The 26,844-nt window shown below is 44.3% G+C and overlaps 1 protein-coding gene across 1 annotated transcript in view; it reads right to left on the bottom strand.

The window, feature by feature from the left end:
* Positions 1 to 5,007: 5,007 nt before the first annotated feature.
* LOC310783877 (netrin receptor UNC5C-like) overlaps positions 5,008 to 26,844 on the bottom strand; it is a 386,712-nt gene continuing 364,875 nt past the window's right edge. The window contains exons 12-17 of the mRNA XM_083644778.1: positions 24,311 to 24,479; positions 18,827 to 19,060; positions 15,366 to 15,515; positions 13,357 to 13,521; positions 8,992 to 9,170; positions 5,008 to 5,686 (exon numbers count right to left, since the gene is read on the bottom strand). Of these exons, the coding sequence (XP_083500904.1) occupies positions 5,524 to 5,686; positions 8,992 to 9,170; positions 13,357 to 13,521; positions 15,366 to 15,515; positions 18,827 to 19,060; positions 24,311 to 24,479 (1,060 nt within the window). The 3' untranslated portion in view covers positions 5,008 to 5,523. The remainder of the gene's footprint in view (positions 5,687 to 8,991; positions 9,171 to 13,356; positions 13,522 to 15,365; positions 15,516 to 18,826; positions 19,061 to 24,310; positions 24,480 to 26,844) is intronic.

Genomic DNA, 26,844 nt, shown 5'->3' with positions numbered 1-26,844 from the left:
TTCCTGTGCAAACTACTGATTTGAAGCCTTTAGACCGAGATTGATGGAGGAATCAAGCTATTTCATGTTTTTTGTGAAAATTTGCTGGGAGTCCAAAATTGGCAGTTTTGTGGGAAAAAAATCATATTTTGTGTTTTCTACTATAAATTTGATTGTGCAGTAAGTAGGTAAACTGGCATTCGAGGGGTTAAAATTCTGAGTAAGCATGAAATGTTGATATGAGGTATGAGAGATGAAGTTACCAATGGATAAGAATCAATAAAAAATAAAAAATAAAATTAATTAAGACTATCAAAAATAAGAACTAATATCAAGGTCCCTGTCAAGGGACCAGTGGACAGTTAAGGGTTAGCGGGGTACGTATTTTAATCTCATCTTAGTCAAAGAAAACCATAACTATTCATTAGAATTTCCAAACTTATTGTAAAGCAATATAGTAAGACATCACTCTCTTACTAGATTGCTCTGCTGCTGCCATGGAAGGCAACCAATCAGAGGCAGAGAGTGGGTCACTACCGTAAATATCCTAATATACATGGCTCTGGGCAGCAGAAAGCAGATGAAAAATGGCAGCGCGGAAGACAGAGAAGGGCCGTGCTGTACCTTGTATAGTGCTTTAATCTCAATGTCCTGATTTAGGAAGGAATAACGTAAAATGTTGATGTGCGAGTCATTAATCTTGGTGTGGCACACTGATTGACAAGCAAAACTTTAAATGGCACTTCATATCAAAAAGGTTGCCGACACCTGCTTTAGATCAAAATGGCTATAAGATAATGAAAATCATAGTCATATACAGTACCAGACTACCAGTATCCGGTGTGTCCAAGCTTTTGACAGTTGTGGAAAAATCACCTCCACCACTATCAAGACATGTTGTATTTTTAACGGATAGCATTACAACCATAATGAAATGTGAGCCAATCTAAGTTACTTCACAACTATGATGTGAAAGTCAATCTACAGAAATAAGCAAACAGCATCACACGTTTTCAGCATTGCTTATAAATATAATTTATTAATTGTCTTAAAAATTCTTTCTTACACTTTGTACAGAAAACAATTAGAGGAGATAGAGAGGCGAGCATTCTGCGAGATTGAGCAAGATTTATGAAGCGTGCCAGAATTATCTAAAATGGACCGATACTCCCCCACACAAATCAAATCAAATCACCCCTGATAGTCAAATAAAAATGCACTTACAAGCACAGCTCTAGTTATAGACTTCTATCATGATAACCAATGCCAAGTTTGCATAGTAGACACTTTTACAAAAAAAAAAGAACAAAAACTTGAAACATACAAACTAATATCTAACTGTACTGCTCTTTTTTCCATATTCTGAAATTTGCCAAATATAGCTGACAGTACACAACTGTACATACTGTGGATTTTTTTTTTTTTTTTTACATACTTTGATATCTTAACACATTACTTTCTCATATTTCATGTCACTCTGTTTGAATGTTCACCTTGAGGCCTCCGTGTGCTCTGCTCATCTTTTCAGCCCACTCCGACATCAAATCGCGCTGGTCAAAATGTAGACCATGGCAAGGATGGGCGCAGACACAGGAATTGGTAAGTTCCATTTTTTTTTTAACTCTTTGCTTACTCGCACACAATCCTTCAGAGGAAATCAGATTGCTACAAAGTTAAAAACGCCTGTAAATCCTGCCATTAAGTGGAGATGCTGATGATCACATCACATTGTCTGAATTAAGTTCACGTTTTCATGTGAAACAAACTATAATGATGACTTGATGTTTCAGGCTTTTATCCTCACAAGAATGGAATCCGACTCGTCCTTTTTGATTTCGCACATCCGTTATCAGCAGTTATATCAGTTACATTGATAAAGAGTACATTTGAAAATATACAAAACATCCACTCCTTTAACCACAAACCTTTATAATTTGGTGAATAAGGCTGTCCAAAATAAAATGTACATACTTGAGGCCTCCATGTCTACTATATGTGTCTGCTTTTGCACTGGTACAAGAGGTCAAACTTCTAACTCGCACACTTCTGGCCATCTAGACAAAGACAGAAAAATCTATGTGGAAAAATCAATTTTCAAAGGATTGCCCTGTACTGTATAGACAGCCACACGAAGATGAGACCAGGTAAAAATCGAACCTTTTCTACCTGTATAAACTCAGCCTTTGCCTACATTTTATCTCCTCGGTATCTCCTCTACATACCTGATGTCAGTTCAGTTTCATATGGCGTCTCTCCATAGTTCAGAGCAGAAACAGTCTGTTTTAATGATGGCGACATTACACACTACAGCTTCTCCAAACGACGTATAATCATAGCTGTCACAAGAAAACTTTTTTTTTGTCTTTCCACTTAAACTGAATGTCCATGTTCTTGTCATTCCCAATACATTTCATGAGCCCAGAAAGCCCACAACACCTACTTGTATTCAAAAACCCACCGACAAATAAGGCTGTTTGTTTTCACTTCATTCCCACAAAGCTGGCTTTTCCTTTTGGACCTATGAGGTTTCCATCAGACAGCAGCGTTAGACTAACTACTCTCTGTTGACACCACTCATTGCATACATATGAGTTGTACAAATTGAACAGCCCGTGTTGATTCACAATGTTGTTCTGCAGAATGCAAATATTACACTTCATTTTACATAGGCCCCATTAGTTGTTGTCTCTAGACATTTGAGCTATCGAATGCAACTTTTTCAACAAATACACCAGTGTTGGAATGTTAGTTGCTGACAGAACATCGTTTAAACATCTATAAGGGGTGTATTTAGATAAAGGGCAACTCACTGATATGTTACATGTTATTTTTTTGTTTTCCATACAGTCCACACCGATCAGAAACAAAACAATGGTAAAATAATATTTATGTAATTAACACAATAATGATCACTGAACAAACAAAAAAATACATAATGGTAATACAATGTCATTAGGATGAGCACAATAATAATGTATTTACACATTTCAGACAATCGAAATTGTAAATGCTGTGAATCTTGAAAGGCCACTGGATGGCGCTAGTGACCAGTAAAGTGGTGGTGATCACAAATGAAATCACATGAAGGCTTAGGGCAGATGACACAAAGTAGGGCTGATACCAACATCCTATGATGGGACACCAAAAATATAAAATAAATATACTGTATATATACTGTATGTATGTATGTATATATATATATTTGTTTTAGAAAATTAAAATATGATTGATAAAGTCAGTTTATTGGATACTTTTAACAGTAATGAATGATATCAGATGTATTTTTGATTCACTATCACATAATTCGTATATTATCAGACTTTTGTTTTCATTTCTAGTTTGTCCCTTTTTGCTTTCTCTTTTCCCAGACTTGGGCCCTGTCAAGAAACAAACCCTAACTTAGACTGCAGTCTTTCACAGAGACTCGTACATTTGAGGGCCGGTTAGCAAAAGGCATCTTTCGATCGTAGTTGTGGCAAGAGTTTCCTCATCTGTCCTGTATCAGCCCAGCAATGTCCAAACAATTCCTCTCCAGAGCAGCGGCGGCAGTGTGGGGAGCATGTGAACACTGGGACTTCTGCAATGGAGCCTCAAGATCATATTTGCTGCCTTGCTTTACAATGGCTTGGTGTGATCACTGTAGTGCAAATTGGTAATTTTTTGCTGTACGCTTATGAGAAATTTGCTTTCCTAATCAGAAAATAAATATATAGCCTATATGGGGAAATGAGAAAAATAAATTTTCTCTTGATTCCATTAGAATCAATAGCTGACATACTTATCTCTTGATCGTAAGTGCATAAATACACAGCAAAATAGGCAATTTGACATTTCTGACAGAACCATACACCACTGAAAACAGTTTGGACTTCAGGTTTGTTATGTTGTGGAACAAGTAGCCTAGTCAAGCCAAAGGTCTGGCTGCGTTTCTCAGGTCTTAAGTCTGTCATGAAACCGCTGTGGCTCAGGAGGTAGGCTACAGTAGAGCGGGTCGTCCACTATTCGCTTTGGATAAAAGAGGTCGGTGGTTCGATCCCCGGCTCCTCCAGTCTGCATGTCAAAGTGTCCTTGGGGCAAGATACTGAACCCCAAATCGCTCCTGATGATTGCGCCGGCACCCTGCCCGTGGTAGCTTTCTGCCATCGGTGTATGAAAGCGTGTGTGAATGGGGTCAATGTAGGCATACTGAAAAAGCACGTTGGATAAAAGCGCTATATAAATGCAGTTGATACCATACCACTCATGAGTGATTACCTGGAGAGACAGCTAATCTATAGGGGGTTCCACTTTTTGGTATAAGCTGCGATGTAGAAATGTAATCTAACCCCACCTTTAACTTCATTGGTAACCTTTGCCTACACCTTAACCTCCAGATGGAGACGGAAACAACTGACATCATTGATGATATAGTGAAGTGCTTCTTCACCTCGCAGCTCGGCCAAAAAGTGGAAAGTGTTCCCTCGCGTTTGTTTGTGGTCAGGGCCGTTGATTGACAGTCACTGTGTAGCAAACTCTGTTAGCAGGAAATGATCCACACATATGGACAGCAGATTACATATAAGAGCGTTCCCTAGGAAACGATATAAAGACAACAAACTGTACTGGCAAACACGTACAGCCAAGACTCACGGGAGAGGAGAGGAGAGGAGACCACCACTTCTCATATCTCCCCTCGCTCCTCTCTGTTTTTCATTCTGCCCTCACCGATCATCACCTGCTGATTCTTCCATCGCATTATCTCTTCCCTCTCTTTCTGTCATCAGTTCAGCTCCTTTCTCTCCTTAGGATTCTGTCCCGTTCCTGTCCAGGTTCTCAAGGTCGGTACCTCTTATCGTTCCCGTCCAGGTCCTCAAGGTCGGCACCTCTATCGTTCCCGTCCAGGTCCTCAAGGTCGGTACCTCTATCGTTCCTGTCCAGGTCCTCAAGGTCGGTACCTCTATCGTTCCTGTCCAGGTCCTCAAGGTCGGTACCTCTATCGTTCCTGTCCAGGTCCTCAAGGTCGGTACCTCTATCGTTCCTGTCCAGGTCCTCAAGGTCGGTACCTCTATCGTTCCTGTCCAGGTTCTCAAGGTCGGCACCTCTATCGTTCCTGTCCAGGTTCTCAAGGTCGGTACCTCTATCGTTCCCACTTTTCCTTTTCTGTTCGTTATAAAATAACAGCGAAGAGAACAACTGCCGTTACACTGGACAAGGTCCCTTTTTTAGGCGTGTGTAAGTTTTGTTTGTTCCTGATCGACTGTGTTGGTGTGGCAGGTAGGGTTATCGCTCCTTCAGACACATGTGAGACTGTAACATCACACTCACACACACACACACACACACACACACACACACACATACATACATACATACAGACAGACACAAACACGCACACACTAACACACAATTCTCACACAGTCTCTCCTGCTACGGCTGTCTTTCTTGTTCTGTTTGTTACCACGCCAGCATGATTAGCACGGTGTTTCACCGCTCTATCGACCGTATGGAATTCACTCGTCGTCGTCTCCAGAGTTCTGTCGTTGTCATGGTAACCACGTTGCTGTGTCAGTGTTCCGTCGTCATGGAGGCGAGGTTGCCGTCGCGGCGACCCATCTCTTCCAGCACGGCGGCCAGTTCGTTCAGGTCTCCGTCGGGGAAGTGCTGCGCCTCCCACAGATCCAGAATCACGCCTGTCGGACTGGACTTGGTGGCAAAGTAGTTCAGATATCTGCAGTAACAAACGAGGGAGGGAGAAACATCTGGTCAGTTGATTTCACTTTCATTGTCGGAAGGTTCCGAAATTGGTCTTGCATCCCAAGATACTCTAATCAACAGAACGACAAATACTACAACATGTATCAGACATTAGGAATAAGTAGCTACTGTAGCTGCAGTGCATCTTTAATATTCAGTGCTTGTCCACACAGGGGCGCTAGAGGGCCTAGAGCCCTGACTGATGAGCAGTTTGACAGATTGGGGAACAAAAGTGTTTCTCAGTCTGTTCAGCCTGTGGGACTGGAAATCTTCTGTTTGATGGCAGGAGCTGATATTCTTCAAGTAAAATATGAGCTGGGTCGGACATAATATTGCCTGCCAGAGACAATCTTATAGTGTACGCCGCTTGAGAATTTGACTAAGCGTCTGACCCACGACTTTTTAGCACCATGATTTTTTAGCAGCCTACCCAACAGAGAGACAACTACACCATGCGCTAATTCCATACTGCATAATAACACTCTGTAGACTAATATACATTGGAAAAACAGCAACACAATCTGCTTGTTTGCTGCAAAAGACCTTAGACTCCTAAGAAAATAAATGTACTTTTCTACAAATATATAAATGTTGGAGTGCAACCAGTATAACCAGCTCTGTCATCTGGGATGTATATTAAGAACAGCGTATTTGGAAAATAGTTTTTAGATAATAAGACATAATAGTGAATATAGCTGAACAAATAAATACATTGCTCTGCCATAAAGTGACTATATTTGTGAGTTTGAGTCTATCTGTAGCCTAAACATGTCTCTCTGTTTATGTCTACAAGATCATGATCCTTTGATGGTTATACTCTTAAAAGAAAAAGAAGAAAAGACCTCCACCCACGTTGATCTTTAGTGAATTTTTTGGCCCTAAATTGCCTCCGGTCTTCTTTCCTGTTCACTCCAACCTCTAAGAGAAAGAGCCAAAGGTGCACCACCATTTCCACTTCTTTCCACAGTCTGCATGTACAGCAGCAAGCCATAAAAGCCAAAACCAAACTACTATGTGATAACCATTAATAAACGAATTAATATGATTGAGTTGTACTGACTGAAATATAATTTAGTAGTAGTAGGCTGACAGTTTATACTATCTCTTTTGTTCTGAGTCTTCAGGAAGCTGAATACCCAGGGTTCCTACGCAGTATGGAAAAGTATGGAATTTGATTTTAATTTCCAGGTCTGGGAAAAAAGAAAAGAGAGTATAGAAAAATATTTGTGTTTCCAGACAGAATTTCAAAAAAGTAATGGATCATAGAAAATACATATATATATATATATATATACATATATATATATCATGTATCCAGGGCTTGAAATTAACACCCCCACCAAACCCGCCAAATGTGGGTAAAAATGTACTGTGGCGGGTAAGATGTTAAAGTTACTAGCCAATTACTAGCCAATTTGGCTGGTGACGAACCAAGCTCTAAATATATATCACTGCATCTGTTTGAAGCAGGCTGCAGAAACAATCCTCCTAGTCCTATAATCCTACATTTTGGTGGTTATCCAAAGCGGTGTTGCCAATTTGGTGACTTTTCTGACCCCCCGGCGACGCATGGAAGCGCTGTGTAACGACTAGTTTATACTCGCGCGAGACACAGAGCGCACAGTGCAAACCTCTCTGCCAATGTAAATGTGCAGAATGGCATAAAATAGTAAGAGTGAAGGACGTTGGCGCAAATGAAGCAAGGCGAGTGAATATACCTGTTTTACATTTTTTGAATTGTACACTTGGAATAAAGAGCTTACTACAATACTGCATTTTGAAATCATGTAAATTAATCAATCAATCAATCAATCAATCAATCAATCAATCAATCAATCAATAAATCAATACTAATCTAGGAAATGCCTTTTGAAATCCTGTTGCAGCCCAAAAAATGAACAGAAAAATCGGGAGAATAGTTTTTTAGTCACTGTCTGCTACCACATCAAGCCATTCTCACTTCCAAACTATTTGTGACAAAGATCTGATCTTCTCATTGCAGCTTTTAAAGTGGAAGAACAGACTTGGGCCCCATGGGGTCAAAACCTGATTTTCTGTCCCAAATCCGGTGACTGTGTACTGCTGATATTGTTTCAACATAATAAGAGACATGGACGTCACCTCGCTCCTTCTCAGTGTGTCTTACCTCAGTGTGGGTTAGGGTTAGGGTTAGGGAAAAGTGACGGCGTGGTCTAAATGGGTTAGGGTTAGGGTTAGGGAAAAGTGACGGCGTGGTCTAAATGGTTTGCGCTTGTTATCATCCTCTGTGTTGAATTTGAGAGGAAATGTGAAGATAAACAACAATCTACCTACCTGCCCCTTTTCACTTGTCATAAATATTTGCACACATTACCAGACTCCTACAGAATGTCACCAGCTTCCCATTGGGACAAATGCAATGCACCGTGCGCAATCATCCATGTGTGTGTCTGCCTGTGTTTCAGTAATGCTGGAAGATGAGCTTCTGGGCTGAATATAACGTGTGTAAATTGAGGATGTTACTCGTAAATCCGAAGGCGTCTTTACGGTTTAGGTCCCTGTGACTTTAGCAGAAGACATTTTGTTCAGACTCTTGAGGAATGCAGGTTCAAAACACTGAAACCATGCATAGACGACACAATATTGTTCTTTGTGCCGTTTAATTTTGAGCTCAGATTTGTTCCTCGGCAGGAAAAGGCCGCTGATTTCTGCTCAGAAGGCTGCTGTTGGAATCAACAAGGCACTAGTGTAAATAGTGACTCCATTGTATTGCTGTGTTTCTGTGTATATCCGCTCCTCCCACAGAGATATATAAACAAACTTTAGTTAGTCTCTATGGAACGGGCTGTTCCCATCCGTGCTGTGTCTCCCCAGCTGTCCCTCCCAGTGGAGTCGAGCCAGAGGTTTGAATACACAGAGCTCTCCTGCGTTTCCCCGTCACTGAGGAGGCGCAGCAGGCGGCCCAGACCGGCTGCCAGCCAGCCCACTTTACTTTCACTTTAGTTCCAGAATAAATGTTGTTTCAGACGCCTTTCACCTCACCGAGGAAAAGGCCTGGGGGGAAGCACTGTTTCTGCAGTAAATACATGATAAAGGGGTGTGTGTATCTTTCTGTGTGTGTGTGTGTGTGTGTGTGTGTGTGTGTGTGTGTGTGTGTGTGTGTGTGTGTGTGTGTGTGTGTGTGTGTGTGCGCACGTGCGTGTGTGTGTGTGTGTGTGTGTGCGTGTGCGTGTGCGTGTGCGTGTGTGTGTGCGTGTGTGTGTGTGTGTGTGTGTGCGCGCGCGCGTGCGTGTTCCACACCTGTCAAGATTGAGTTTGTGGGCCAGCAGCCTCCAGTCGTTGCCTCTGGTCTGCGGTGCGTCCAGACTCCCACACAGCTTCTGTCTGATGGACAACGGGATGCGGAAGGCGTTGGGCCCCACTAAGGTAGTGATGCTACTGGCTGGGTCCATCAGGGACGTGTCTATGCACTGGACCTCCTGCACAAACAAAGAGGAAAAACAGCTTATTTCATACAGCGCTGTACAGCAAAAACCTTGGGTCTCCATTTTCAATTTGTTAGCTATTATTTTTGGCCACCTTCATTCGTTGTGTTCATGCCCGACAGACTATGGCAAAGTCATTGTGAGTCACCAAAAAATACAAGGCTATTGTGAGAAAACCTATCTATGGATTGGACCAGTTGCCAGTTGAGAGCACGCAACTCCAGTATACATTATTGCAGTCTGACAACTTGCTAATTTAAAAAATTGAAATATGAACCATAATATATACCTATGTGATGTGAGGTTAAATCAATCAATGTCTGAAGCAGAGATATATTTAGATACAATGGGCACTTTTGATAATGATCGTCTCTGCATACTTTTTCATCTCTGGGTGGACATGATGTATTTCTTTCTGTCAGATCTGCTGCTTGCCTGCTGTTGTGACCAATTACAGATGGCTTTCCTAATGAATACAAGAGTGCAACACACACAAAGAGCTTCCAAACACTCTCTCTCCTCCTCACTCCCTGTCTATCTGTTAGTCTCTCGCTCCTCCTCACTCCCTGTCTATCTGTTAAGTCTCTCTCCTTTCTCTCTCTCTCTCCTCCTTGCTCCCTGTCTATCTGTTAGTCTCTCTCTCCTTTCTCTCTCTCTCTCCTCCTTGCTCCCTGTCTATCTGTTAGTCTCTCTCTCCTTTCTCTCTGTCTCTCTCTCTCCTCCTCACTCCCTGTCTATCTGTTAGTCTCTCTCTCCTTTCTTTCTCTCTCTCTCCTCCTCACTCCCTGTCTATCTGTTAGTCTCTCTCTCTCTTCTCCTCACTCCCTGTCTATCTGTTATATAGTCTCTCTCTCATTTCTCTCTCTCCTCCTCGCTCCCTGTCTTTCTGTTAGTTTCTGTCTCTTTTCTCTCTCTCCTCCTCGCTCCCTGTCTATCTGTTAGTCTCTCGCTCATTTCTCTCTCCTCCTCGCTCCCTATCTATCCGTTAGTCTCTCTCTCTTTTCTCTCTCTCTCTCTCCTCCTTGCTCCCTGTCTATCTGTTAGTCTCTCTCTCTTCTCTCTCTTTCTCTCTCCTCCTCGCTCCCTGTCTATCTGTTAGTCTCTCTCTCTTCTCTCTCTCTCTTTCTCTCTCCTCCTCGCTCCCTGTCTATCTGTTAGTCTCTCGCTCATTTCTCTCTCCTCCTCGCTCCCTATCTATCCGTTAGTCTCTCTCTCTTTTCTCTCTCTCTCTCTCCTCCTTGCTCCCTGTCTATCTGTTAGTCTCTCTCTCTTCTCTCTCTTTCTCTCTCCTCCTCGCTCCCTGTCTATCTGTTAGTCTCTCTCTCTTCTCTCTCTCTCTTTCTCTCTCCTCCTCGCTCCCTGTCTATCTGTTAGTCTCTCTCTCTCTTTTCTCTCTCTCTCTCTCCCCTCCTTGCTCCCTGTCTATCTGTTAGTCTCTCTCTCTTCTCTCTCTCTCTCTTTCTCTCTCCTCCTCGCTCCCTGTCTATCTGTTAGTCTCTCTCTCTCTGTCTCTCTTAATATCCCTAAACGTTCATCTCATTAATCCTTAGTCGTGTGCTGAAAGGAGGCAGCCAGTCTAATGAATGTGGCTTGGCAGGCACAGGGAAACAACAACCGCCACTGTTGATGTAACTGATGACTATTTACAGCGTCTACTTAGCCTCACTTTACAGCAGAAAGCTCTCTGCTGCTGCAGATTGAAGGATTGATGCAACGAGGCATCTCTCCATTTCTCCTCCTGAAATAATAAATGTTTCGACCTGTGCTACATTATTCAATATACAGCAGATGGCAGGCTGCTCGGGAGTGTTTTAGGTAGTTAAGTCTACGCCATCTACAGCATTTTATTCAATGCGTACACAAAGAGATTCACTGAATATTACTTTAGCTATTCAGCTCTAATTACCCTGCTAACCAAAACGTCCCGTGTTACGGTAATTATTTTGTAAGGCTAGATTATTGCCTGTATAATGGATTATCTAACGCAATATTTAATTTTGCGAGCTCACAACGGAGCTAACAAAATATTTAATTTTGTGATTAAACTGCGTTGCCCAAATAGAAGTCGAAGTCTCAATGTGTACAACTGCTGCCAAGATTAACTGTTTGTTTATTGCTCTCTTTTTAGTCATCAGAAGGCATAAGAAATGATCCGACTACAGCTTAGTTTAGTTTATTTTGATCTAGTTGAAGAAAGAAGACTTTGCAGTGGCTGCTCCAATAGGCCTTCCAGCGCATGAGAAATACAGCATGGAGGATTTCGACCATAGTGTGGCACTGTTGTATGATTCAGCCAACTTAACAACTTTATGAGCCAAGACACAATGTTGTATCCTCACAAATTGAGTTCACAGTTTGCTCAAAAGGGGCAGAAGGCATTTTCAGGAGTGGGCGTCGTTGATGGGAGATCTCATACAAATACATCCTTCTCATCGGCAAGCATCGTTTTTTCTTTCTTTGATTAAACATGAGAGAAAATGTACCTACTTACTGTACCACCACTTTTGCTCTAGTGAAATTAATGACTCTGCGCTTCTTCCTCAACTGAGGTCAAGTGTGGAGAAGGCTAATGGAGAGCTTGTGTGAATGGAAACTCATGGTTGCCTTTGATGCAGAGAGATGTCAGCTCTCGCTGGAGAAAACCATGAATAATGCTGCAGAGGACATAGCTGCTGGAGGCAGGAGGGCCGAGGCCAGTGGAACAAGGGAAAGAGGGAGCGCTTATATGTGACAGGGACTGGTGTGACAGGGACTGGTGTGACAGGGACTGGTGTGACAGGGACTGGTGTGACAGGGACTGGTGTGACAGGGACTGGTGTGACAGGGACCGGTGTGACAGGGACCGGTGTGACAGGGACTGGTGTGACAGGGACTGGTGTGACAGGGACTGGTGTGACAGGGACCGGTGTGACAGGGACTGGTGTGACAGGGACCAGGGACAGGACAAGTTATTCTTCTCAGTGAGTGAGAGTGTACAGTATTCCTTCCATCCTGCACCTGCAGCCGCTCCTCTAACCTTGCGAGGCAGCTGATTCGTGCGAGATCACATGACAAATCCATCTGGCCACGCTCCAATCTATTGGTTTGAATGCAAACCACCAGTGGTTCGCACCAATCAGCCTTCTATGAGGCAGCTACAGGCGGGCTTTAGGTGTGACGCCAGAGAGGAGCAAGCCTATGATAGAGGTGATAGACAGATGGTTCATCCAATCACCTGCCAGGTATTTTTTGAAAGTGCCCGCCCTTTGAAACGTTTCCCGATGGTTATGTGAAAACAAACCATCTGGCAGCATCAGGTTACCACTCTCCTATGTAGTCAATAATCTAATCCTCTTAGCCAATTTTCCTAACTAAGAAAGGGTTCAAATAAATCTGATGAGCAACCCCATCGCTCATGACCCCACAGGGAGAATACAAAGCAGTGATATTCCAGAAGAACTGTCCCAACTCTGACCACACACACACACTCGCATGCACGCACACACACTCGTATACACGCATGCACGCACGCACACTCGTATACACACACACACACACACACACACACACACACACACACACACACACACACACACGGTGACTTTGTGGTAACATGGCCATCTAAATCAAAGACCAGTTATTCCATGCATGTCATGTGACCTCTAGCCCCAGCATGAATGATTGAACAGAGTCAGATAACGACCGTCTGAGAGAGAGACAAACTTAGTGACTTTAACACCTTTGGTAGTGGAACATGTGTGTGTGTGTGTGTGTGTGTGTGTGTGTGTGTGTGTGTGTGTGTGTGTGTGTGAGTGTGTGTGTGTGTGTGTTCATCCGCCTGTGTTCATCATCATTCTGTGTGTACAGTACAGTACCCTCTACCCCAGAGTGAGTTAAACATTATTATTATTATTTATTTTGATCACGTTTTTCTGAAATTTCCCCCCCGTTTCCATTCATCCTCTAGTACTGTGCAGTCACCAGCAGCGCGTGGGAGGATCACGCTATTCCCCCCAGTTCCCCTCCCCCCGAACAGGCGCCCCGACCGACCAGTGGAGGCGCTAGTGCAGCGACCAGGACACATTACCTTTAATCCGGCTTCCTCCTGACCAAGCTGGAGGGTAAAACGGAGGCTCGAACCTGCGAGTGAAACTGTGAGTCACGTTTCCTGTGTGCAGTGTGCGACTGTGGATGAGCTCACCTCCTCCAGCGTGCTGCTGAGCTGAAAGATCTGCCCTTCTCCTTCCACCTGTCGTACACACAGCTTACAGCTGAGCTCTGTGGTGGCTGCGCTCAGTCTCTCCAGCGTGAAGGTGCAGTGGAGAGTCCGCTGGCTGCTGCTCCACACCTGGTAGAACGGAATCTCCTGGGAAATGCACAAAGGATAATGCGTGTTTCTATGTGACACGTAGCGGCAGGCAATCCCATATGTCCCATATGTGCCGATAATTCCCATAACGTACGGCTAGCTGTGCCTGATGAAAAGTGTTGCTATGCTAACTGTTGTCGTAAGTAACCAGACAGCTGCTGAGCAATATGTCTTGCTTTCTGCCATTACTCCTCTGTACAGTACATAGCAGGGGTGTGACCGAGTCAACTTTGCTTGAATCAGTCAGCCGATAGCAGGCCGCCACCTGCTGTCAAGGCTGTTTTAAATTGATTAAAAGTATGAAATACTTTGAAATCCTAACTGCACACTGCTTGGAAAGCATGTATTCAAAGGGGAGAAGAAAACTAAATAGGACTTTTCCATGCAATATGATTTTAAAACCTCTTGCATTGCACCGTAACACGGGCGTTACGTTTCAGATTTTTTGCTGTTCATCTGTCATTAACGTGATGAATTAGGTGGTTAATTCTGAACAATCCTGTTCATGCTACATACCAAATTAATCGTCTGAATCGTGCGCATCGAACCATGTCTTCCTTTTTCGGATCAGATCAACACAGCAGAAGTTATAGCCGTCTTTGTACAAAGACAAAGACAACATTTCATTTTTTCAAATGGCTTTTTCAAATGGCTTTTTGGAAATCCGCCTAGGTATCTCCCTACAAAAACCACTGCCAAATACTCATGTTTTGGTATTTTTTCATCTTCTTTGAGTTGGGATGTGGTAAGGCCTGTGGCTATGTCTCCATTGTGTTTCTAGCCATAAATACAACAACCACAGGTAACTGTTTACACTCTAAAATATTTTTTTAGAGTCATTCTGACACTTGGAACAGAAACTTCAAAGTCTTACCTTTCAGAAAAGGTCAGGCATTTGTCTGTAACCCTAGCGGTTCAGCCACAGTAAGCATTTTAGTTTGGGTATGTCGTTTTCACCATTTTCTTCAGAAATAGGTGGCTTTAGAAGAGGTTGGATCAAAACTTGGTAAGAGCATCATCGATTCTATTTCGATAGTTTCAACGTCAATCAATTCAATCATTCCATCCAAATTCAGAAAGCAGAATTTAAATTCTGGTGGAACAAATCATTTACATTTTCACAAACACAAGATCTTTTGTCAAGACTTTAGAAGGGTTTTCACGTCAAGCCAGGTCAGCACAATCCAAGTCAAGCTAATCCAAGTCTCAGTTATTATCCTCATGCTTCACGTCTCAAGCAATTAAAATTGTGACTGGATCTGTGGTACATAGCCTACACTACATTCATTTTCAAGAATACTTTGGTAATCATTTTGTAACAGCTATAATACCCCGGAGTGTTCTTCACAGTGATTACAGGGACTATTGTAATGCAAACTACTTGGCTGTGCCTTGTACGGCACTGGACTCACTCTACCCATAATCACTGAGAAGAAAGCCCTCCTGGGTGTTAGTGCTGTGTTCAAGACAAACACACGCATACACACTCGTTTTCCAACAAGAGTTCACTCCACGCCTGGTAGAGCACACTGGCAATGCAGGAACTTGTTGCAGACAGGATACAGAACTTAAACACACCTTTAAAATATGCATGTTCACAAAAAGCTCTTGTCAAAGTGTCTCCTGAGTGTGGCTTAAACAGCTGCTATTAAGAGTTGGTTTTGGAATTTTAATGAGTGTGTAGCATTGTGTAACTTGTAGCTAGTAATTCGTGATGTGTCTTTGTGCGTGTGTGTGTGTTTGTGCGTGTGTGGGTGTGTGTGTGTGTGTGTGTGTGTGTGTGCGTGCGTGTGCGTGTATGTGCGTGTGTGTGTGTGTGTGTGTGTGTGTCCGCATCTCACCTGATACTTAGCGATCAGTTTGCTCTTCCAGTGTGTGTGTGGCACGTCGTGGATGGACAGTCTCAGATTGTGTGTGCTGTCTTTAAAGTTCAGAGTCTTTGGCTCGTCCAGAAGCTTCCCTCCCATCTGGGTCTCCATCTGCAGAACCTCCTGCACCAAAACAAACAAACAAACGAACAACAACAACATCAACAACAACTCAAAGATCAAAGTATGTCCTCCCCGCCATGTATCACCATCACATTTTAGAATGCATTGAGTTCCCTTATTCTCCTCTCCCATGCATTTCCCCTGCATCAGTACAGACCTTCATGTGTGTGCCCCAGATGTGAGCAAAGCTTGGCTCTGCTAATTGTGTCAAACTAAAGAGACACAATGAAGCGCTTCAATAAAATACAGATTCATCAGTCAGCATACTGCTGTTATGACATGTAGGGAAGTGCAGCACGCCTTGGATACAAGATAGAAACATTGAATAGCTTTGACATGTCCACCGCAGTGCTATGTGTCTTCTGGCTTCACAGGTTGGTGTGAAATGTGACACAACGCAACACAACAAAGCCACCAATTCCAAAACACAAGAACAGTGATGCAGATTTTGGAGGCGCCCTGACCGACCAGAGGAGGCACTAATTCAGCGACCAGGACACACACCCTTAATCTGGCTTCCCACCCGCAGACACGGCCAATTCTGCCTGTATGGACGCCCGAGCGAGCCAGAAGTACTGTAAGACGGGAGGCTTGAACCTGCGACCCCTCATGTCGGTGGGCAGGGAATATACCGCTGCACTACGTGGACACCCTCACTTGTTCATTCCACTCACACATGGCAAGAGAACCATCAGACTGACTTTCCTTATGCTCTGTTTTCCATGGTTTGAAAGAATTCTGTAACCAGAATCTTCACTCAGTACAGCTTCAATCTCAGACGATGTACCACACGTAATCTGTGTTTTCGCTTGATTAATTTAGTAGACATCATCGTAGGAAAACAAATTCAGTTGAGGACGTACAACTGTGCATTTGATATCCGTGTCCATATTACTTTACCAAAGGAAGCAGCACTGGCTCACTCTGCTGTGCTGCAGTTGTTTAAATAATGCAATGCAGAGGGAGTCCTGCGGGGGTTTCTGCTCATCCTTTTTAAATTGACTGCTGTATATCAACTAAGCCAAAGGGTGCAGAGGAAATAACTGTGTCTTACAGACACGCGAGCACACCAACTGCTACGCTCGCATACATTTACATGTCATGTTCACATTTACACACATACAGTATACACACGTGTGCATACACAATGAACACACACGCACACACACACACACGACGCACACACAAACACACAGTTATTTTTGAAAGAAGTTATCCGTATGTGTTGGGATGCCTCCTACAACCTTTGTAAAAGAATTGATTCGTCCTCGCCATCATCTTCCTACGCAGCGGCTCTGCTGTAGACGCGCAGCACACTTCCCCTTTTCAAACAGCAGCCCGTCAATTATGCTGCACAAAGGCTCCATCGTTAAAAAGACCACCTCTGACCTCTGTTGTCCAACTACACTCGCTTCTTTGAAGTGTTCAAAGTGAGTGTGGGCTTCCTGTGTGTTCCGGTGCACGTGTGCTGCTTCCTGTGTGTGCCTGTGGGCTTCCTGTGTGTGCCTGTGGGCTTCCTGTGTGTGCCTGTGGGCTTCCTGTGTGTGCCTGTGGGCTTCCTGTGTGTGCCTGTGGGCTTCCTGTGTGTGCCTGTGGGCTTCCTGTGTGTGCCTGTGGGCTTCCTGTGTGTGCCTGTGGGCTTCCTGTGTGTGCCTGTGGGCTTCCTGTGTGTGCCTGTGGGCTTCCTGTGTGTGCCTGTGGGTGTGTGTGCCTGTGGGCTTCCTGTGTGTGCCTTCCTGTGTGTGCCTGTGAGCTTCCTGTGTGTGCCTGTGAGCTTCCTGTGTGTGCCTGTGAGCTTCCTGTGTGTGCCTGTGGGCTTCCTGTGTGTGCCTGTGTGGGCTTCCTGTGTGTGCCTGTGGCCTTCCTGTGTGTGCCTGTGGGCTTCCTGTGTGTGCCTGTGGGCTTCCTGTGTGTGCCTGTGGGCTTCCTGTGTGTGCCTGTGGGCTTCCTGTGTGTGCCTGTGGGCTTCCTGTGTGTGCCTGTGGGCTTCCTGTGTGTGCCTGTGGGCTTCCTGTGTGTGCCTGTGGGCTTCCTGTGTGTGCCTGTGGGCTTCCTGTGTGTGCCTGTGGCCTTCCTGTGTGTGCCTGTGGGCTTCCTGTGTGTGCCTGTGGGCTTCCTGTGTGTGCCTGTGGCCTTCCTGTGTGTGCCTGTGAGCTTCCTGTGTGTGCCTGTGGGCTTCCTGTGTGTGCCTGTGGGCTTCCTGTGTGTGCCTGTGGGCTTCCTGTGTGTGCCTGTGTGGGCTTCCTGTGTGTGCCTGTGGCCTTCCTGTGTGTGCCTGTGGGCTTCCTGTGTGTGCCTGTGGGCTTCCTGCGTGTGCCTGTGGGTTTCCTGTGTGTGCCTGTGTGTGCCTGTGGGCTTCCTGTGTGTGCCTGTGGGCTTCCTGTGTGTGCCTGTGTGGGCTTCCTGTGTGTGCCTGTGGGCTTCCTGTGTGTGCCTGTGGGTTTCCTGTGTGTGCCTGTGTGTGCCTGTGGGCTTCCTGTGTGTGCCTGTGGGCTTCCTGTGTGTGCCTGTGTGGGCTTCCTGTGTGTGCCTGTGGGCTTCCTGTGGGCTTCCTGTGTGTGCCTGTGGCCTTTCTGTGTGTGCCTGTGCACGTGTGCCACGCCCACGCTTGACATATCGCCGCTATAGCATATTAGCAATGTTAATCTCCCAGCGAGTCCCTGCAGTGCTTTGAATCTGTTTAAATTCTAAAGAATCCGCTATTTTGGCATTGTTGAGCCCTTTTGTTTAGCGCTCCTCGCCTCATGAAGAAGAATGAAGAAACGTCTCTTTGTGATTAGTGAGAGGATCATTTCTATTCAAGGAATCAGATGTTTTTGTGATGGTGTTGCCAGCAACAAGCAAACAACCTTTTGGAATAGGGTCACTTGGTCAAAAAAGGCAAACTTGTGTGAGAGAAGACGAAGGATTCCATGCTGTAGGAAGACTGCAACTCTCAAGAATGGACTGCAACAACATTCTTATTCAACACATAATTCTCACTTTATTTAATACTATAACGAGCTATGGGGATTATGATTTAAAATGCAATTAAAAAAGGTAGAATGTTATTATGGGTGGTCCAAGTGAGACTCTAACCCCCTCTTAGAGCAAGAACGCAACAAGGCACGCAGTTGAAAATAATATAACAGAGGGATGGTGGAGAGGGCTGTAGTGTGTGTGTGTGTGTGTGTGTGTGTGTGTGTGTGTGTGTGTGTGTGTGTGTGTGTACTGTATATATGGATTAATTTAGCGGACTGACTGTCCACTTAAGAAAGAGCAAACCAACCAAAATAATTCCAGGTGTGATTGTTTCAGGTGCGACCGTTTACCTTGAGTGCATCCTGCGTGTCATCCAGACAGTAGACCCTGATGTGATAGTCCAGTGTTGTGCAGGAGACGGGTCCAAACACAGCCAGTTTGAGCCTCTTGGCGGCTGCCTTGCTGACCGACTGGCCCACCAGGCAGTACGTGCCCAGGGTCTCTGTTAGGATGTGGCACGCCTCCGAGTCCATCTGCACGTAGCAGGGGGTGGTGAAGTTCTCCTCTCCCACTACCACCAAGTCCTATAGGAACCACACGCACGCACGCACACATGCACACATGTACGCACGTACACACACACACACACACACACACACACACACACACACAGAGTTTTGTCAGTGTGTGGCATGCCAACCCATTTTCACGTCACCGTATGGTACCGCGTCCAAAGCCCTGGAACCTCGACAGAGGTGGTACTAGAAATAGTACAACTCAACCTGGGTTGTCCTGGTTTTTGACCGGTGGAAAGCCAGAAAAAAAGTGAGTCGAGCCGGGCGGAGCGGCACCAATACCAGCGGTGGAAATGGGCCTTTAGGGTGAGTCAGTAAATCCTGAACACTTACTGAGGTGTCAGTGTTAGTACAAATTCCCATGAGTTGCTACATCGCAAAGACATGAAATTATTTGGCCCAATCACAGATATTGGTTACCATTATTACTACCTCTAAAAATAATTCCCCAAGCTATAGCTATAGAGCTATAGTTAAATGTTAAAATTTCTGACTTTCACACTGTAAATCCGATTTTCATGAAGCTATCTTACACATGTCCATGGCCTCAAGGACCCTCGAGGTCTAAAACACATTTTTAACATCTCTTATACACCGCTTGACTGCATTTTTTTCATGTAGTATCGATCGACAAAACTATGATGATGAAATTGCGCGAAATTTGGCACGCATGTTCAAGGAGGCTGTACTAGTCAATGGGCCTGGACAGGATCTGTACTTGTTCAATGATGCAAACAAGCCTCCGTCAGCAGGGTGCTGTGTTTTGTAGATGGTGCATTCCTGTTGCTACAGATGGGCATTTTTCACTACCATGGCAGTGCTGATGGGTGCAGCAGTGCTACATATCAATAATTGTTGTTTAGTTGCAAGAGAATGTTGAGTTTTTAATCACTTTGGCTTCTCTCAAATAACATAATGAACACTGTGTGAATCCTATTTGTTAGTCTGATCATTTATCTTAGGAAAACCAATTGCTGCATTTTAGATTCAGCAGAGTCATTGTTTCGTCTAACTTATTATAAGCTACCAGACACTGAACGGGAATCCAAATGTCATTCTGTCTGCACATCTGACTTGTAAAGTAAATCAAAGTTTCCATTAGGGAGAGCCAGTAGCACTTGTTGGGAGCGGTGTTACTGTGCTCGTCCGTGAAGTGTGTTCAATTTTCCTCTGATTATCTGTGAGCTGTTGCTCATGTCTTCTCCCGCTCTCCGTCACAGCCCCTGAGTTATGGCAAATCTATATGGTTCTCTGGGCTGTGGGAGGATGCACAAACACACTGCGATCTTTTTATATGAGTATTGAATTTCCAATTAGTTGTGCAGGTGTGTGTGCGTGTGTGCGCGTGTGTGTGTGTGTGTGTGTGTGTGAGGTTATGTGCGGGTGTGCCCTTGTGTGTATGTGCATGCAATGTGTGTGTGTGTGTGTGTGTGTGTGTGTGTGTGTGATGTATCTGCGTGATACAAATATTGAGTTTTGAATCACAGTTCATGTGGAGTTGTGTTCCCATAGACGAGTTGAATCGATATGAAATGGTAGGAGCGCAATATGCTATGAATCTGTTATTACTGGTAATCACAGCCATGCTGCTCCCCCCTGATGTGACGCGGATTAAATTACTGTCCTCTCTCCCGCTTTTGGGGGCGAACGTTCGGAAGAAAAATGGAGGTTTTTACTGGCACTGCAATAGGAGCGAAATAAACCAACTTCCTGGTGAAACTTCACATACTTTTTTGGGTCTCTTCACCCACTCTTGTTTCGTTTCCTCTCTTTCTCTCTCTCTCTTGCTCTAGTCTCTCTCGATCTCTTTGTCTCTCTCTCTCTCTCTCTCTCTCTCTCACAGACACACACACACACACACACACACACACACACACACACATGCCCACACAAAGACGAAGTACACACAAAATCTTATGCATGGCTAATTGTGCAGAGACATTGTGTTGAGCTGTGATAAGCAACAGAAGACAGCATACAGGGGGCTTGTAGACACACTGATGCTGCAAGACAGCCTTATCACACACACACACACACACACGCGCGCGCACGCACGCACACACACACACGCATGGACACACACGGACACGGACAAACACACACACACACACACACACACACACACACACACACACACATATGCAGAATGCTGAGGTAGAGATTTCATGCTGGGAGAGAGGACTGAAGGAGGGAGAGAAACATAAGAAGTAGATGAGAGAAGAGGAGGATGGAGCATAAGAAATGATTTCTGATAGGAGTCTTCAGCCCCCTGCTTGTCAAGTAGCCTGTGGGCGCTTAGAATGTTTACCAAAATCTCTCTCTCTCTCTTTCTCTCTCCCCTTCTCTCTCCCTCACTCTGCGTGTGTGTGTGTGTGTGCCTAGGCTATATACAGTGTGTGTGTGTGTGTGTGTGCCTAGGCTATATACAGTGTGTGTACATATGCATATGCGTTTATACAACAGACAAAAGGCATTCCAGCCGTGATGATATTTCAGTGTAACATCACGGGATGCTTCACTGTGTACCTCAGCGTAACCTTGATTAGGTTGCGTTCAAACAGCGTTCGCACCGAGGGACAACTACCGTAAATTCCGGACTATAAGCCGCGGCTTTTTTCCCGTTTTTTGGCCCCTGCGGCTTATATAACGGTGCGTCTTATCTATGGATTTTTTCAGAAAAAAAAAAAAAAAAAAAAAAAAATCTCTCTTTTTTAGCACTCTTTCTAACTATAAATCCACTTCTGTTTTAATTTCCTCTCTTGCCCTCTTTTCACCACACCGCGGACACTGTGTGCACTGTAAAAATAAACAACGGTGGTGTTGTGTTATGTTGTTTTGTTGAAATGTTACGGTAATACGGTAAATGGGAGCTTCCTCAAACAGCCATCTCTTTCCCGACAATCCCCTCTGTGCGTGACCACTTACATATGGTAATTACGGTAAGCAAACGGCCACAAGCCCATCAACTCCCTCCCCCGACTACCAGGAGAAAATCACAAACTTCGGCGAATTCACACAAAGGAAGATCAAGGAATATTCCATCGAACCGGAGCAGATCATAAATATGGATGAAGTGCCTTTGACGTTCGACCTGCCACTCACTCGGACTGTTAACAAGAAGCGCCCTGGAGGATTCTTTCACCAAAAAAAAGCTTTGCTCGTTCTCGACAGCATGAGAACGAGCAGTAGATGATCATGAGGTGGTTTTTCAGACGTGTCGATATAGCAGTTTATCGCAAAAGTGTAATGGAAACACATTTTTCGCATTTGCACGTCATGTGACCCATATTATCCCTTGGAAAAGGAGCGGAAAATAAGTTTGGTAAGTAAGGTTCGATAGCCGTGTCAAAACCTCCGCAGCAAGTGGAAAACTTTGAAGCAACGCTACCTAGCAGAAAGACGAGTGTTGTGCAAAAGCGTAGCCGGGCAAATTAGATAATGTTTAATGGCAGAAATCGGTCCATGGTGACAGCAGGCTGCCTGTGTGCGCGCATTTGGCACAGCGGCGAGATGAGAGGATGAAAAGCACACACTGGTGCGGTGGTGCTGTCTGAAGTGAATACAGTGACTGTGAGTAGGCTAATACATTGCACACGTTTCAGGTGCAATTATAGAACCAAATCAGCCTTTTCCCCCCTCCATCTCTAAATCGGACCAGTTGTAGGCTATTAGGCTACCTTTTTTCCTCTGCCTGTCGCGCTGACTGCATTCACGCAGCCAGCAACATTTTGCGACTCATTTTCTTTTGAATTGATAATCAGGCTCGTTTATATGCATTGTAACTTCATGTTGGGATTTCCATTGACCATTGGTTGGATTTGAGCATGCAGGGGACGGGATATGGGGCAGATCCCCGTGCGTAATCACTGTGGCAGCTGCTGCAACGGGGAATCACTCAAACGCAACTTCAATGGAAACGCCTACAAGTCGCAATTGTACATTGTCGAAGTTGTAGAAATATCGCAATTCTTTTGCGAAAAACTGTAATGGAAACACAGCTATAGATGAAGAGGAGTTCGTTGGTTTTGAGTGACAATGAAGGAGAGAGGAGAGTGGTTGACGAAGCCACCCTGAACCTGTTCGTTTCCGACACTGAAGATGAGGACTTTGGTGGTTTCAGTACGCAGGAAGAAGAGGAAGACGAGCATTAGTGACTTGACTTCTCTGGTTACAGGTTTGCTGCACATATAGCCTATTGTTGTGTGATTTTGTCTGGGGATTAGTGACCTGACTTTTGTTTTGTTTTGTTGAAATGTTAATAAATGGGAGCTTCCCCAAACAGCCATCGCTTTCCCGACATTCCTCTCTGTGCACGAACCCTTTCATATGGTAATTAAACATCAAAACACCCGCGGCTTATAGACCGGTGCGGCTTATAGAAGAAAAAAATAGTCAATTTTGGTCCCGCGGCTTATACACCGGTGCGTCTTATAGTCCGGAATTTACGGTATATGGATTTGACTTAATTAATTATGAACGGTAAAGCTGAAATCGTCTCGGCTAAACTCGATGTAGCTAACGTTAGCTTAGCTAGCTTGCAGGCGGGAAACTGCAGGCTGTTTTTGGTGGCGGAGACAGACAGACAGAAATCATCTGTCAATTACTTTAAAAAAGCTATTATTACTTGATGAATAGCTTTGATTGATGTTGTATAAAAGCAATATCACACGAGAGGGAGTGCTGTTGTACTGTAATATAGTCATGGTTGTGATTCGGTTGAAAGATACAGTACATGCATACATGGCTGTGAAGTTGGACGTGCATGTGTATTGTGACGACCCTCCCACTGTACTTTACGGAGTATTTATTTTTCTGAAAGTTTTCACTTTTACTCCCTACATTTTAACACAAATATCTGTACTTTCTACTCCTTGCATTTTCAAAACAGGCTAGTTACTTTAGTTTTAATGCCTCATTATGCAGCTTTTTTGTGGAAAAACCCTATCACACAAATTATTAATCAAAGTATACATTAATACATCTAACATGCTTGGATGGGATCTTTTAAGTTTAATAGTCTTTGGATTATATTAATATGACGTGAGTAGAAATACTTTCTACTTTTCTACTTTATTACATTTGAGAGCCTGTACTTTTTTTTTTTTTACTTTTACTTGAGTAAACAAGTTGAATCAGTACTTCTACTTTTACCAGTCTTTTTTTTTTTTTACTACACAAATAAATGTATCTACTTGATGAAAGAATGTGTGTACTTTTCGTATCTCTGAGCATTACACAAGATCCGTGTCCAGCTCTTACCTCCCACTCCCCCATGGCCAGTTGGTTCTTCAGCTGTATGAGCCAGTCTTCCTGGTCGTTGTCGGCACAGTGGTGGATGGTGAGGATGACTGGTCTGGTCAGCAGGGCTCCTGGAGGTCCGCAGCTCACCACCGGGCTCAGCACCGTCTGGATGTCCTCCACCGGGGGTCTGCATGGGGAACACAGATACAGTAACACACGGGGGAAGGAGGAGCTGACAGCAGAGGGGTAGGGGGCTGGAGACCATGTGCAGCACACTAGTGATTTCACTCCTGGCTCTTAATTGCTATGTTTTCACGTCTTTCACGATTATGGAATGAGGTGAAAGTCTATAGACCAGTGGTTCTCAACCTTTTTCATATCAAAGGACTTCTAATTTAGTACACATGATTAGGGCATTGAGATGATTGAGATTTTGACACTCGGGCCCAAATCAGAGAATATTTATTATATTTTAGATTTATTAGATATATTTTGTCCAGAATTCCATGACTATCTATGTTGAAGGTACAAGAGAGATAACAACTGATCAAAATAAACTACGATCAAAACTATGATCAAAATAGCCATAGATCAACCCCCCACGGACCCCATGTTGAGAAGCACTGGTGTTAGACTAGACAAGACTAGACTAGACTAGACTAGACTACAATACAGTAGAACAGAACACAGCATGGGACTTTGCTATGTTACAGTACAGCAACAGAGTAGCGCTTGATGTGCTGGCTCCAGGCTGTGTGAAAGTGACTACATGTGAGATTATGCACAGTAAACTCCATTCCTTTATGCCTACCCCACACTACAGGATTTTCAAATCCTTGAAGATTATAAAAATCTTGAGAGCCCACACACTACAGGACAGAGAGAGCCGATTTTTTAACATTTCAATCTTGGGACACACACACAATCGCGTCTGTTCAAACGCAACCCCACACACTAGAAGATTATGCCGAAGATTCACCTTGAAGCAGGGCTCGACGTTAACTTTTAAAATGCCTATTCAGTGTGCGCACCGGGTGTAGTAGTGTCATTTCGTTTTCGATTTTTTTTTTTTATTTTTTTTTTTTATAATGCATTTGCACTGAAAGGATTTGTTTAACTAATATTTGCGCGGACAGCCGCGTCCATTCGGGGTGTAGGCCTACTGTGCACGGCCAGGCGAAAACCGTCTGCACAGGTGTCTTGTGGAGGGGCGCGTCTGCTGATTTGACTCACTTTTCCGTGCGGACACTCGCGATGCGGGAAGCTGAGACCTAAGCGCTTGTTGTAGGCTACATGCTTTGCAGTATAGCATTAGTTTTCCGTCCCGTTCAAAGACGCACGGGTATTTCACCTCGATGACAATTTCCTCGTTCTTTGTTTCTGTGCGGGGCTGCGGGTGGACGCGGACCAGTTTATTTTGCGAAAAACTAATGGAAACGCAGCTACTACTGGCTCTCTGCTCAAGATGCAATCTCCTGTCGGGTTGTAAATATCTAACATGTTAGATATGGCCGATTCACAATCGGGAAGAGGCAGTCTTCCCGATTGTGAATCTTTGAACCCCACACACTACAGGATCATTTGGGAAGATTATCTGCCCGACGCGCTTCAAATCGGGAGCACCCCCGAGAAAATCGGGAGGGGGTAATCTTGGCCATAATCTTGCAAATTATCCTGTAGTGTGGGGTAGGCATTAGGCAGCAATTTATTCGTAAAGTGTAAAGCAACAATGACTACCGTGCCAAAGTCGGAAACAATATATCGCAACACGAATACTTATAGAAATGACTTGTCTATGTTCTCCTATGTATTCAGTAATCCCTTTTCCATGCAGCCTCATGTTGCTGGAGTTATGTATTGAGTGGGAAAGAGCCCACATGGACACAGGAGATGAGTCGAACACAACAGTGATTTTTTTATTTATTTCTGAGCCCACCTCATGTCAGGGGGCCACTAATCCTTAGCAGGATTATCGATTCAGAAGCTCCATGTTGCTGGAGCTCATTATTGACTGGGGAAGGGCTCACGTGGAGAGGAGAAGCTCCAGTAGGAGAAACATACAGACAGTATGACTCGCACTGTAACTGCGCCTTTGGTCTCCCGTAAGGCACAAACCCTTTTGGTATTACGTTGTTGTTTTTTTGCTATTTATTTGTATTTGTATTGTATTTTATTTGGTTGTTTGTATGAATTGAAAAGAGTGAACGGTGAAGTCTTTTCAGTTTGGCCATCTGTATATTTTCACTGCGGCGCTGGGCCGCAGTGAAAATATACAGATGGATACAGTGAGTGACTGAGTAGTCAGTCAGTCAGTCAGTCAGTCAGTCAGTCAGTCATGGACGTTTAGTAGTTAAAGGGCCGTAGCCAGGGATAGGAAGGTAGTAGAGAGTCGGGATTCGAGGGGTGGGCAGGAATAGTGGTTAGGGGGATATGGGTGTTATTGTTGGGATACGGGTGTTATTGTTGGGATACGGGTGTTATTGTTGGGATACGGGTGTTATTGTTGGGATATGGGTGTTATTGTTGGGATATGGGTGTTATTGTTGGGATAT

This window comes from Poromitra crassiceps, assembly GCF_964638095.1.
Source record: "Poromitra crassiceps genome assembly, chromosome: 10".
Taxonomy (NCBI): Eukaryota; Metazoa; Chordata; class Actinopteri; order Beryciformes; family Melamphaidae; genus Poromitra; species Poromitra crassiceps.
This window is presented reverse-complemented; position numbering and strand designations above follow the sequence as displayed.